Below are 15,864 nucleotides of genomic sequence, written 5' to 3' on the forward strand. Positions count from 1 at the left end.
TACGGAGAAGGGCCTAAAATACCCTTCAAGTATAGGGAATGGAACAAAAATACCCTTCATCCACCTTTGGGCTCAAAAATACCCTTTCATCCACCTATATGGACCTATATTACCCTTTCACTTAACAGATTTTTTATGAGTAATAATTAATCTTTTCATTAATGATGTGGCAATCTTTAATTGGCTGGAATTTAGATTAAGCAAAAACAATTATTTCTCCAAATCAAACCCGGATCCAACTAAACTTTACCCGACCCACGTAAAATTTTACTGACCCATATCTTTAAAAAAAACAAGAAGAACCGAGTGTGTAGCGGTGAGTTTCCTTTTTTTTCTCTGTACACTGAATTTCTCTCCATATAATTTTCTCGTAAAATTTGCAAATAAAGAAAAGCGATATCAATCGCTTTTCTTCATCAAGTATATAATCTCTTGCTATGGCTAAATTTTTTTATTTATTTTTTTATATTCTATTCCATGATTCTACTTTGAGAATTTCCCAAAATCATGTCTATTTCAGAAATAAAATTATGTTGGTTTTGCTTTTTGCGTGCGGTGCTTTATATGAATCGCAAAAAAGAAAAGTGAAATAATTTTTGAACTCTAGGGTTTCGGATTTTGAGAAATTTTACCTCTTTGAGTTTATGTTTCCCAGTTATTGGAGATTTGCTGGACTTTTCATAGTGTTTCAAAATATGGTGTATATTGGTATATGATTATAGTGGCACTTGATCTTGTATTTCACTTCTTCCTTCTTGGAATGTTTCCAGGGAATTTTCGGAAGTTTCATGTTGTTTATGGTCTAATGTACCTCTTTTTTGACTGGGATTAAAAATAACTGGAGCAAGTTGTTGATTGAAGTTTGATTATTTAAGATATGGGTCAATAGAATTTTAAGTGAGTCGGGTGGAATTTAGTTGGATCTAAGTTTAATTAAGAGAAATTCTTATTTTGGTTAATTCCAATTTCAACCAATTAAAGACTACCACATCATTAACGAAAGGATTAATTATTAGTCTTAAAGAATCTGTTAAGTGAAAGGGTAATATAGGTCCATATAGATGGATGGAAGGGTATTTTGGAGCCTAAAGGTGGAAGAAGGGTATTTTTGTTCCATTACCTGTACTTGAAGGGTATTTTAGGCCCTTCTCCGTATATATTATTTAATGTGATTTAGCTGTATCAACCAATGAACTAGCCCTCACTCTTAAGTGGATCAGGCCATTACTATTCTGTTTACATAATTTTCCATAACAAGGGATAATGTACTAGTGAAAGTTAGAAAGTATGAAAAAAACAGGCACGAATTAGGAAAGTAAGGAGTAAGATGTGCATGTCATGCACTCAATGTTCTAGTCATAGTTTCGAGCCTATGCTATTGACTAACTTGATAAATTTGTCTCGAATACAAAAGACATGTAAAAAATTATATACATATAGAGATAAGTCGAACTAGGATGCCATTAGCTCACCATTCATCTTAGAAGATCTCCGCATTACTTAGGCTCCAATCACCGTTGTCGGCTGGCGCTCAAATCCACATCAAGAAAACATATGTGGAGTGCAGCATGAATATCAGAACAACAAGTGCCCAGTAGGCATCATAGGTCGACTGAACTTGGAAAGTAAAAACAATATGAAGAATATGAAAGCAATAGTAATTAGAGGTCAAATGAACAAAGCAATAACGGAAAGTCTAACTATATAACTCACGAGTCTGAAAAGAACGAAGTAGTAAAGTAAAGCAATAATCTATAACCTAACTGGACCTCTATAAGCCTAGAAAGTATGTATACTCATGCACAATTAGAAAGTAAATGTATAACTCAAACGAGTTTGGACTCACATAAGTTCGATAAGTACACGGAAGTACTATGAATAACACTAGCTAGATTAAAAGCTTTCAAGAACTGAAATGGCCGACTCCAGACTTGAACTATGGCGAAGGCACCTTGAAGTGTAAGAATTATTATTAATTATTATTAATTATTTCTTACTTATGGCTCAAGTTTACTTGTAACGCAAGTAATACCATAAATAATATTTAATAAGGAATAAATCTCGTCCGTACATTAGTTACTTGATGGATATACCAGATTAAGTCATAACCTCTATAAATTGGTCCTCCCTCCACCCATTAGGGTTATCATATATTCTCTACAATAATTTCATCGTTGACGGTTGTGGTAACATAAAGTTAGGGCAAGGAGGTAGAAACCAATTTACGACTAACACTTCCGCTTTTCTCTGTGATGATGTCTTCCGCATCAGGTATGTACCTCTAACGATCTCTATGTAAGATTATCGTGTTCAAAATCCTGAAATTACTTAATCTTACATGTGGTATCAGAGCATGGATTGTTTGAACTGATAATCTTAATGAATATGTTATCTAGTGGCAATAATCTTAAAGTATTTTATTGTTCTACATATATACGTAGTAATCTATTCTACCATTTTGACTAGCTAAGTATCATTGAAAATTGAGAAAAAAAAAAGTGAAAGAAACTTTATAATAGTTCGTCAAAAATAAAGTATTGAAGGGACAAACTTGTTGAAGTTCATTAATGGAACACTGTTGACTTTAGAAGAACAAATTATGAGATTAATTAAGTGTAAAGATATGACGACATCGCTTAAAAGCATATTGACATTGACAAAATCACTATACATACTCATAGTTGTTAATAGGAGTAATTCTTTACGCCTATGAACTTATACACCTGCTAAAATTTCATCATTGTATAAGTTTTTATGAAATTTATTGAATTTCGTTTTGTGATTTAAAATTAATCTCTTGAAAGTTTAATTTTGTCTAATCAAATTATGTTCAAACTTATTGTTGAATTCTTTTGTAGTAGCGTAATTTTGTGCTTGACTATTTAAGGTGTTTGGACTCTTATGTTAATGAAGTGTTGTTAGCAAAGTTTAATTTGCACAAATTCTAAAAAATCTTAATCTTCCCATAATGTAATAATTATGTTTTGCTTTTAAATTGTGCAATAAATTAAAGTGGTCGTTATACTATTTAATAAATAATATGTGTTTATTATGTTTCTATAGTTTGTTAGTCACCAAAGTGGCCAAACTAGAGAAATTAACGTCTACAGATATAATATTTATGATCACTTGACATATGTGGATTAATACAATTCATTGACTGAGTCTGGTTTTTCAACCTGATGCATGTATTATGTATCTATAGTTTGTTAGTCACCAAAGTGGCCAAACTAAAATGTATAAAATTATTCACATGCACAAAATTTTATGACATTATGTGTGAATTTGCATTTATGTAGTTTGTTAGTCACCAAAGTGGTCAAACTAGAGAAATTAACGTCTACACATATAATATTTATGATCACTTGATGCATGTATTATGTTTCTATAGTTTGTTAATCACCAAAGTGGCCAAACTAAAATGTATAAAATTATTCACATGCACAAATTTTTATGAGATTATGTATGCATTTGTATTCAAATAGCTTGTTAGTCACCAGAGTGGTCAAACTAGTATGGTTAAGAAAAATATGTACTCATAAAATTGTCATGTATCTATGAAAATTAATGAAATGTCTATATATAGAAAAATAAATAGATAAATTGACTTTCACTATTGCTAGAATTTAAGAATTTACCCAAAGGTGAATCAATCATTCTACTAATAGTGACAATTATGAGGTAACTTAATCTTTTTAGTCAAACCTATATTGTATATCCAAAGATGTCGTATATGTTTGATTAAAATTATTCAATTACCTATTAAAGATAAAAATGACATTTAAATTATGATAATGTGTCGCAGTATCTACCCAAAGGAGAATTACGATATATTTTTATCGCTTTACTAAATTCACATTATTTTCTGATTTGTGAACATGTATATCTATTTTGTAGTTATTCCTCTTCATTCGCATACTTCTTCTGTTACTGTGTTCAATGGATTGAACTTCTTTGAATGGCATGAACAAGTCCAGTTCCACTTAGGTGTGATGGATCTTGACTTGGCTCTACTGAATGACAAACCTACTGCCATTACTGATAAGAGCAGTGAGGATGAGAAGTCTTTTCATAAATCATAGGAGCGCTCTAACAGATTGAGCCTTATGTTCTTGCGAATGACCATTGCTAACAACATTAAGAGTACTATTCCACAAACAGAAAGTGCCAGGGAATACCTGAAGTTTGTGAAAAAACGTTTTCGTTCTGCTGATAAGTCTCTCGTTGGTGCACTAATGGTTGAACTCACGACCATGAAATTTGATGGGTCGTGTAGTATGCAAAATCATATCATCGAGATGACTAACATTGCAGCAAGACTTCGGACCTTGGGGATGAAAGTGGATGACACCTTCTTGGTTCAGTTCATTCTGAACTCATTGCCTCTTGAGTATGGACCATTCCAAATTTATTATNACCCTAAATAAAATAATTGAGTCCAAACAAATTAGGAAATCAAAACCCGAAAGGAATTGGATTCCTTTTTCTCCGCGTGTAGCTTCCAAGTTTGTGCGTGTAACTTCTTTTGATGTTGCTGCCTGATACGTGGACCAGCAGGTAAGTTTTTCTTTCCTTATTTGCATATAAATTATATTAATATTATATTAACTTATTTCCATTAAGCTGCCTGCTTGATTTCCTTCTTCAACTTTCCATCTTTAATTCGTTTTAGCTCCAAACATCTCCAATTTTCCATCAATTTAATCTTACAAATAAAATACACAATTTAGCACAATCCATAAAATTTATGCTCATAAAGGACAAATATAAATACTAAATGTGAGGCAAATAATGATTAAAAATATGTATTTTGACCTCACATCACTTATTATATATAGAATATAGATTTTCTAGAGATCTTTAAAAAGAATGATGGATAAATAATATGAAACGGAGAAAAAAATTATATATAATTTATAAAATATCAATACGTATATATACTTACAACCTTTTTAATTAATAAAAAATTTGGCCAATCATATATATGTATTTATACATCTTGAAATTTTTCAGAACTATTTGTATATTTCGCTTGACAATATACAAACAGGATAATTTATGTTGATTTTTTTTTATAAATCGTATAAAATTAGCTAGGGTAAGCATATTTATATGAGAAATTTACACAATCAGTGTCACAACTCAAAAATGGATGTGATAGCACTCGTCTTATCCCACCAAGACAAGTCAACCTAAAACCCAATCATTTAATTAACTCAAGTTAAACAAATAATCCAAATTTCCAAAAATGACCTTCCGGGTCATTACATTATCCACCACTAAAAATCATGTTCGTCCTTGAACATAAGGTGAAAGAAAGTACTTGAAGCTTAAAAAAGTTGAGGATATCTGGCATGCATGTCAAACTCCGCCTCCCAAGTTGCCTCTCCCACTAAACGGTGCTTCCACTGCACCTTCACGAAAGCAATCTCCTAGGTCCTAAGCTTTCAAACCTGCCTATCCAATATAGCTACGGGCTCCTCCTCGAAGGTCAAGTCTGGACCCAACTCCACTTAATCGAGTGAAAGCACACGAGACTCATCAAGAATATACTTCCGAAGCATAAAGACATGGAAACATGATGAACTGCAGATAAGCTAGGTGGCAAGGACAACTTATAGGCCACCTCTCCCACTCGGCTCAAAATCTGAAAAGGTTTAACGAATCTAGGGCTAAGTTTGCCCTTCTTACCAAACCTCATCACACCCTTCATGGGTGATACTCGGAGCCATACATTATCATCTTTCATAAACACTAAGGATTTAACTCTCCGATTTGCATAATTCTACTGTCAACTCTAGGCTGTCAACAGTCTATACTGAATCATACAGAATTGCTCCATAGCATTTCTAAGCAAGTCTGTATCTAAAGAGTCCATCTCCGCCGAATCAAACCAACCGATCATAGATCTACACCATCTGCCATACAATGCCTCAAATAGGGCCATCTGAATAGTAGAGTGATAACTGTTATTGTAGGCAAACTCTGCTAAGGGCAAATGTCGATCTCATCTAGCACCAAAATCGATCACACATGCTCTGAGCATGTCCTCTAACACCTGAATCGTCCGCTCGGACTGACCATTTGTCTGAGGGTGAAAGGTTGTACCCATAACTAACTGAGTACCCAAACCATGTTGTAATGCCTTCCAGAAATGGGAAGTGAACAATGAACCTCGATCAAATATAATAGAAATCGAAACTCCGTGTAATCACACAATATGACTGATATATAGCTCGACTAACTTCTCCGCCGTATACTTCACCCGAACCGAAATAAAGTAGGGCAGACTTGGTGAGCCTGTCAACAATAACCCAAATGGAGTCATAACCACCCATTGTGGTAAGCAAACTCACAACAAAGTCCATAGTGATCCGCTCCCTCTTCCAAGTAGGAATATACATCCTCTGAGATACACCCTCGGGTCGCTGGTGCTCACACTTGACCTGTTGGCAAATCAAACACCTAGAAACAATGTCTGAAATATCATTCTTCATCCCACACCACTAGTAATGCTGACTCAGATCATGATACATCTTTGCCGCTCCCTAATGGATGGAATATCGAGAACAATATGCCTCCTTAAGAATCAATCTAATCAACTCGCCCGTCTTGGGCATACAAATCTTGCCTCTGATTCTCAAGACACCAACAGAATCAAGGACATCCTCCTTGGCTTTCCCTCTCAACACTTTATATCGAATAAGACATAATTTCTCATCATCAAATTGGTGCTCACGGATCTCCTCGACTAAAGAAGACTGAGCCTCAATAAAAGCAATCATCCCATCACTTTCCTCTGAAATCTTCAACCTGACAAAACTGTTAGCTAATATCTTAACATCTCTAGACAACGGTCTCTCCTCAATACTAAGCGTTGCAACACCCTCCATGCCAGGAGTCTTCCTACTCAAAGCATCGGCCATAATATTGGCCTTCCCCGGATGATATAGAATGGTCACATCATAGTCCTTCAACAACTCAAGCTATCTCCGCTGCCTCAAGTTCAGATCTCTCTCACTGAAGATGTACTTAAGACTCTGATGATCAGTGAAGATGTCACAATTAGCCCTATACAAATAGTGACGCCATAACTTAAGTACAAAGACCACCGCTGCCAACTCTAAATCATGAGTAGGATAGTTCTTCTCATGTGTTTTCAATAGCCTAGAAGCATACACAATCACCTTCCCTTTTTGCATCAATACACCACCCAAACTGACTCTTGAAGCATCACAATACACAGTAAAGTCCACACCCTCCTCTGGTAGAGTCAATACAGTGGCCAAAGTCAACAAGGTTTTGAGCTTTTGAAAGCTCTCCTCACATTCATCAGACCACTGAAAACCCATACCCCGATGAGTCAATCTAGTCAACAGAGCTGCAATAATAGAGAAACTCTAGACAAATCGTCGATAATTGCCTGCCAATCCCATAAAACTTCGAATCTCTGCAGGAGAAGTAGGTCGCGTCCAGCCTCTAACTGCCTCAATCTTGGACGGATCTACTCGAATACCCTCCTTGGACACCACAGATCCCAAGAATGCCACAGAATTAAGGTAGAACTCACACTTTGAGAACTTTGCATACAACTTCTCTTCCATCAACCTCTGAAGTACAATCCTCAAGTGTCGGACATGGTCCTCCTCAGTCCTGGAGTAAACCAAAATGTCATCGATGAAGACAATCACAAAAGAATTAAGGTATGGTCGAAACACCCCGTTCATCAACTCTATGAATGCTGCAGGGGAATTAGTCAACCCAAATGACATCACTAGGAACTCGTAATGCCCATACCGAGTCTGAAAAGTTGTCTTATGGATATCTGATGCCCTAATCTTTAACTGATGATACCCGGACCTCAAATCAATCTTAGAGAGCAATGATGCTCCCTGTAGTTGATCAAATAAGTCATCAATATGACAAAATTGATACTTATTCTTCATTGTTACCTTGTTCAACTATCTGTAATCAATGTATATCCTCATAGTCCTATCCTTTTTCTTCACAAACAACACAAGGGCACCCCAAGGTGACATACTAGGGCGAATAAACTCCTTACTCAACAAATCTTGCAACTGATCCTTCAACTCTTTAAACTCGGATAGATCCATATGGTAAGGAGGAATAGAAATGGGCTTAGTGCCCGAGGAATAGAAATGGGCTTAGTGCCCGGCTCCGGATCAATAGCAAAATAAATATCCCTATCGGGAGGAACACTTGGAAGATCAGAAGGGAATATATCAAGAAACTCTTGAACCACGTGAACAGAATCCATGGAAGGTGGTTCAAAACTAGTGTCCCAACTAAAAGTTAGTAAGATAAACACCCTCTCTCCACCAATCTCTGAGCACAGATAAATGAGATGACCTTGCTAGGGTAAGAGCCATTAGTACCCTTCCATTCAACCCCCGAAACACCAATCATTGCTAAAGTCATAGTCTTAGTACAATCAATAATAACATGATAAGGAGAAAGCCAATTCATACCCAAGATAACATCAAAGTCTACCATCCCCAGAATGATTAAGTCTACCCAAGTGTCATACCCAGCCAAAGAAACAAGACATGATCAATACACTTGATCCACCACTAAGGGCTCACCCACGTGTGTTGAAACACGATTAGGCACAGTCATGTTATCACATATCATATCAAATTCAGCAAGAAAATATGTAAACACATAAGAGAATGTAGACCTTGGATCAAACAATACAGGCACAAATCGATGACCTATTAGATGATACCTGTAATAACAGCATCAGGTCTCCGCCTCGGGTCTCCCCGGGAAAGCATAACAGTGGCCCCCTCTGCTACCTCCAGCTTGGGTGGTACCTCTACCCCCACTCTACTGAGTTGCAGTACCACTACTAGAAGCTCTACTGCCTCTACCTTGCTGAAATTTGCCTCAGCCTCTACCCTGTGGTACCAGTGTTCTAGTCTAAAATGAAGAATTAGATTAGGGTCCTCCACGAGCCCTCTAGAAAGTACACCGTCGCATCAGGTGATCGGGATCTCCACAACTAAAGCAGTAACCTCTGACTCGGATGTTGGCATAGATGCATGAATGGGTCCCCAATAATGAAAGGAACCACTCGCTCTGTGTGATCCCCTGCCTCCAGGTGAGGCACCATGAAATTGATCTGATGTACGGGCCCTCTTAGGGTCCATGGCGAAAGTGAAATACTACTACTTTTAACGTTATTTTACTTATTTCGTGAATCAGAAGCGGGGAATTGCCCTTCTTTTTGGACCCAAGGCTCGCTTCGCGGGCCGATTCGGGCGGAAGACATTGTCGGGTGGGGAGATTGGCTGGGGCGGCACATTTGTTAAAAGATAACGCAGGTGTCCAAAGATGAGCTCAACGAGAACATAAATCTCGTGTGGAATAGAAGGGTAAAAACTCATTTGATTATGATTTCCAGAACGAATACAAACTGTGAAAGTGTGGCCTAACTCATCTTGACTCATGGCGTCTTCATCAGTGAGTAAATCCTCATCATCATCCTCCGTAAGATAAAAGAACCTAACTCCCGGGCCTGTGCAGATTCTTGGTGAGGCTGTTCCAACTGTGTAGGCCCCACATGTTGCTTATTTCCCCGTGTTGGTGATCTTACAGTAGCAATGAACGTAGAAGGAATTTTTTGCATGGCTTTTAACGTTTGGGTTCAATAACATTCACCTTAGTGGGGCCCCCAACACCATTTTTCCTTTGTAAATACTAGATGGATTCCCTATTGCTATGCTAGGTTCCTTGGGAATACCACCTTGTACTGGTTTAGGCGGTATCCGGGCCCTTTTAAAGGCAACAGTCGACTTCCCCTTATTTATTGTGGTCCCAAGAGGCGTTATAACCTAAAAGTTGTCCAGTCCTAAAAAAGACAGGAAACCCTTTAGGCTTCTTCAGAAAAGGAACATCAAACGTTTACTTGGAAAACACGTTATACACGTATGATCCAAGTAAACGTCCAAACGTCCCCAAACTCCAATATCTCCATCAATTCCGCCATTTTAGCAGCGCTCACAATGGACTGGAAGAAAGCCCCCTCTCTAGATGCTCTAAACACAACCGATCTGATAGAGGAAGTCAGCCCCCTCACAAATCTACGGATCCTCTTTGTGTCATCTGGAATAATGGCCAAAGCATGACTAGACAACTGGCAAAAATGGGCCTCATACTCTGTAACGAATAAGTCATCTTGTCTTAGATTCTCAAACCTCAAATGACTCTACTCTCTCACGCTCCAAGGGATAAATCGGTCATGGAAAGCACTGGAAAACATCTCCCAAGTCACTGGAGGAAATCCAACTAGCAAAGCCCCCGAATAAGTTCTCCACCACTCTCTCACTGGCCCACAAAGCTGGAGTGTAGCATATCAAACCCCATGTGACTCAGCTAATCTAGCTACCTCTAGCAACTCTCGGCATGTAGTTAGAAACTCATGAGCGTCCTCACTCTTCCCACCCTGAAACTGAATTGGGTCCATCTTTCTAAATCACTCATACCTACGCAGCTCATCCTCTGTTAGAACAACCAATGGTGCACCTTGACCCCCAACTGCTGGTGCAAGATCTTTCTCAACCACGAGATCCACTGGTGGCTGCCCCAACGCATCTTGAATTACTGGAGCTTGCTGCTGCCCTTGGGTCTGAGACACCCTCTCTAGTCTGACAGTTCTATGGTGTGGCGGTCGCGCCACCACCCTGAGTAAAGCTCTCAAGCACACTTAACACCCTCAATAATGTATCCTAAAGCAAAAGTGTGGTTGCAGTCTCTGGAGGAATCCTGATCCTCTCTGGCATGACCTCTCATTGGTGCTGATCCACGGGCACGACCTCTGGCTAGTGTCATTCCACGAGCACGATCTCTAGTTCGGGATCTACCCCTACCCCTAGTTGGGGCCTCTACAAATATCTCGGGAAGTGCTTCCCCTCTACCACCAGTAACAGTAGCTCTAGTCCTCGTCATCTATCAAAAATAATATACGATAGCTCGGTACTAAAGATGGTAACCAGGCACGATGAGAAAGAATGAACAAAAAGAAAGTTTCCTATTAGTATTCATAGCCTCTTAGAGATAAGTACAGACGTCTCTGTATCGATCCTTGAGACTCTACATAAACTTAACTTGTATACACGTGAGACCTATGAACCTAGGGCTCTGATACCATTTTGTCACAACCCAAAAATGGATGTGATTACACTCGTCTTATCCCACCAAGACAAGTCAGCCTAAAACTCAATCATTTAATTAACACAAGTTAAATGATAATCCAAATTTCCAAAAATGACCTTCCAGGTCATTACAATCAAGAATCAAATTATACAAAAATTTGATTGATACAATTAGACGAATTATACAAATTTGGACGAATTATACAAATTAAACAAATAACAAGATTTAAGAAAACTGTGACTGCGAATCAATTTTTTTTTTTAAATAGTAGCTATAGCATTTAATAACGTTTAAACATTTACTATTCTGCACAATTTTCCCTATAAACTATGAGGATTTATTAAGAAAATATATCAAGTCTATTGGATATGCTTTGAAATGACATAACTTAAAATTATTGAAAGAACGGATTTAGATATTTCTTTTTGAGATATCAAATTATCTTTTCACCATTTGATGCATGTCTTTATCGAATAATATAATTAGCTTGAATTTCTTTCAAACATAATTTATAAATCAATCAAAACCGAACAACATTTCTTTAGAAAGGAACAACATTGGATAGCAATGACAGAAATAAAAAAAAATCAAAAATAGGATATAGCTAAGGAAATAACATAAATGTTATAAAATCATTCAAAAGCCCAAGCATTCTCTCTACGGACCTCCCCCTCTTCCTCTGGAGTATAATCATTCACGATACCAAATTCTTCACGTATTTCCTTTGGTGTTTTCCCTGTGATCCTATCAGCAACTTCTTGGCCCATCACATCCCTCAATTCCTTATCATCAAGATTTTTAGCAGCTAAAAGAACATCAATTAATACAGATGGGTGAACCTTCAAGAAATTCTTGTCAAAATTCTTTAATTGATTTTTCGAAACGCCTTTGTCCGAGTGTTTCTTCCAATACTCAATCACTTTCATCATTAGTTTTTCATCAACATTAGACAAGGGGATGACATTAGAAGCACAATCCTGGTCTTGTACTATATTCTTGATGATTTCTGACCTCACAACTATAGTCTCATCGAATTTGAATTCCTCGCCATCACTAGTCTTGAGAGTTATGAACTTTTTTGAAGACATGACAAAGAAAATGGAGAGAGTAATGAATGAATGATTTCAGTACATGAGGACTAGCTTGGTATTTTATAGTGCATTAAGATTTAAGTTACTTTCCAAACTCGTAGTAGTAACACGGAAAGTAAAATATCATATTAACCAAAAGTTGTTATTTTTCTTTTTTTTTTTAAAGTTTAATATATCCGATTTACAAAGTCAACATAATAGTCATAGATTATTAAGATAACTAATATTATGGCAAGTTAATTAAAAGGAAAGTTCTAGAACTCATTACTTTTGCAATAAAAATAATTTAAAAAGTAAAACAATTAATTAATCTAGTACTCACTCTATACCTGTCATAGTTCATTTTATTTAAGAATATTTTGTTCCAATTTACTTGCCAATTTATAAAATCAACAATAAATTAATTTCATTTTCTCTATTTTACCTTCATAATTTTTTTTTTGAAAGTATAAACTATAAATTTGTAAAGTTCAAAGAAAGTCTTTTAAGAGGTAAATTAGTAAAATTATATTTCTTATTATTAATTTTTTAAGAGATGTATATAAAGAAATGTGGGCAACTAATATAAGACGGAAGAAACATTAATTTATAAAATATCACTAGTACATATACATACGACCTTTTTAATTAATAAAATTTTTGGCCAATGACATATATATACTTGAGAAGTCCTAGTAAATTTTGTCCTAAAGTTTGAAGTATTGTAAGTATGACTTCATAGCAATTGTAATAGTTGACTTCTTCTGTTGTAATATGTGACGACCATCCATTATTACCCTGCAATATGCACTGTTGTGCATATCAAGTCATTAATCCTTTTTAAGCTTCAGCACCAGAACCCTAAATCCTAGTTCATCAATTGTCATACATTAGGATCATTTTTTCAAGGTTGACAATTGGTAGAGTTCTAAAATGACATTTAAATCATATAACATTGTACTACAAAGAAGTTTCATAATGTTTCTCTCTTGTTTTTAAGTTTGAAATAATAATAGTCTTTTAATGGAGGATTTTTGAGTACTTAGAATCATTTTTGCTATTTTATGAGTAACTACAAAGAAAATCTATGTTAAGTGGTTTTCTAGTATTTAAATTAAAGTAGATTTTAGAAATAGCAAACATAATAGACAAAATAAGTCTTTATAGCTATAGTTTCAATAGTTGCGCTACATAGCTATAATTTCATTCGCTATGGAGGCCCTGGTTGTATATTTCGCACGGTTTGTATATTTCATTTGCCCGTTTGTATATATTGCTAAAGAATATACACATAGGGTAAATAAATACAAATTTTGTATTTATACATTTAGAAATTTTTCAGAACTTTGGTCGTATATTTCACTTGCTAATATACAAACAGGGTAATTTATTTTAATTTTTTTTTTATAAATCGTATAAAAATAACATATGTCAGAAAATACATATTAGGATTTTATACAATCATGAATCAGATAAAAACAAAATTTTGATTTATAAAATTTGATCTTGTACTATATTCTTGATGACTTCTGACCTCACAGCTACAGTCTCATCAAGTTTGAATTCCTCGCCATTGCTAGTCTTAAGAGTTATGAACTTTTCTGAAGACATGACAAAGAAAATAGAGAGAGCTATGAATGAATTATTTCAGTACATGAGGGCTAGCTTGGTCTTTTATAGTGCATTAAGATTTAAATTACTTTCCAAACTTGTAGTAGTAATATGGAAAGCAAAAGATTATATTGACCAAAAGTTGTTATTTTTTTAAAAAAAAAGTTTAATAATTCTGATATACAAAGTCAACATAATATTCTTAGATTATTAAGATAAGGAATATTATGGCAAGGTAATTAAAAGGAAAGTTCTAGAACTCATTACTAGGGGTGTGCATTCGGTTTTTCGGTTTGGTTTTACACTATTCGGTTTGGATTTTCGGCTTTTGGTTTTGTAAAAGTGTAACCCAATCCGATCCAAAATAAATTTGGTTTGGTTTGGTTTTCCTCTATTCGGTTCGGTTTTTTTCGGTTTGGTTATTCAGTTATGTCAATAATTAATAACATATATAACCAAAGTAATAATATTTAATCCCTTAAATATACTTTCTAATATAAATCATAAGTAAAACTTAAAATACAATACTTATAAGTATACCTATTATAGATGTAATTCAAACATAAAATATAAACGTAATCATCATGAAAGACAATAACCAAAAAGGGACAAAAGTGGTTAACTCCAACTTAATTCTAAGCCTAAACATTCTATATATATATATATATAAATAAAGTTTGGTTTTTTTCGGTTTTTCGGTTTTTATTTTTTAAAATCCGAAACCAAACCAAAAAACCAAACTAAGTAATTTATTAATCCAAAACCAATCCGAAAAACCAAAAAACCAATCCAAATAAAAATTCGGTTTGATTTGGTTTGGTTATTCGGTTTAATCCAAATAGTGCACACCCCTACTCATTACTATTCCAATAAAAGTAATTAAAAAACTAAAACAATTAATTAATCGAGTACTCACTCTATCCTGAGCTGTCCATTTTACTTAAGAATACTAGTATACGTTCCCATGCGTTGCACGGATATTACTTAATTGTTCAAATACATTACATCATTTTGATTTTATAAAAATATAACTTTAAAACTTAAATTTTATAAAAATACTTGATTTTATAAGAATAAAGTATATTGTCATAATGTGTTCATATTAATTGTCAAGTGTTATTTTTTTGGTATGTATATTCGTAACACCTTTTAATTATAGATAGAGTTTCATTTTTGTTGTTGTTGTTTTTGTTGAAATTTAAATTTTACATCTTTATATTTTAAAACTAATTAACATCTAAATTCAAAATTTAATATAATTCTATAAAATACTTTAAAAATAATTTTAAAAGAAGATTAAGATTATTATTATTATTATTATTATTATTATTTGAATTAAAAATATGATAACTTCCCCAAAAAAAAGTAATCACACACCCTATTTATTAGAACTGTTTTAAAATTGAATTTTAAGAAACGATAAAAAGTTAAAATAATAGTAAAAATTAGATTAGTAGTTTAAAAAGTGCAAGCGGAGGAGTTTAAACTTTATTGAATATAATATAACATATTTGATTATTTGGAATATGATGACCAATACAAACGTTCAAATAACCAAGCATTTATATCTTCATCATCCGATATTCTTTTTACTCAATTTGGTACAATCCTGTTTCAGAAGAAGAAAAAATATAATAAGAATGAAATCATGTCAATGAATACATAAAAAAAACATTAACTATGAATGATATTTTAGCGTGCAATTTTAGCGTGTCATATCAAAAGAGAATGCATTGCAATTCCGACTGAAGAACAATAAATCAATATTGGAGTAAATAAGCATTTAACCTTGGGTATCCAAACTCGGTACATTAAAGTATTCAAAATGATGGTCTATCTTAAAATAAAAAATACCAAATAAATAAAGCCTTAAAAACATAAATATATATACTATCAAGTACATTAAACCAATAATGATCTATAGCGACACTTAGTTAATGACTATTAAATATATTCTTTTTTTTAGAGACAATTGGTATATGTTTCTAAAGCCTATAAAAATATAAAA

At 34.5% G+C, this 15,864-nt stretch overlaps 1 protein-coding gene across 1 annotated transcript; it reads right to left on the reverse strand.

The window, feature by feature from the left end:
- Positions 1-11,807: 11,807 nt before the first annotated feature.
- On the reverse strand, positions 11,808-12,263 carry LOC125876717 (SKP1-like protein 1). Its single transcript, XM_049557948.1, has one exon. The coding sequence runs from the start codon at positions 12,261-12,263 to the stop codon at positions 11,808-11,810; it is 456 nt and encodes a 151-aa protein (XP_049413905.1).
- Positions 12,264-15,864: the final 3,601 nt, after the last annotated feature.

This window comes from Solanum stenotomum, chromosome 1, assembly GCF_019186545.1.
Source record: "Solanum stenotomum isolate F172 chromosome 1, ASM1918654v1, whole genome shotgun sequence".
Classification (NCBI taxonomy): domain Eukaryota; kingdom Viridiplantae; phylum Streptophyta; class Magnoliopsida; order Solanales; family Solanaceae; genus Solanum; species Solanum stenotomum.

What these genes read in the sequence shown, in the direction of transcription:
- LOC125876717 (XM_049557948.1), bottom strand. Translation starts at nt 12,263, where the DNA reads ATGTCTTCAAAAAAGTTCATAACTCTCAAGACTAGTGATGGCGAGGAA.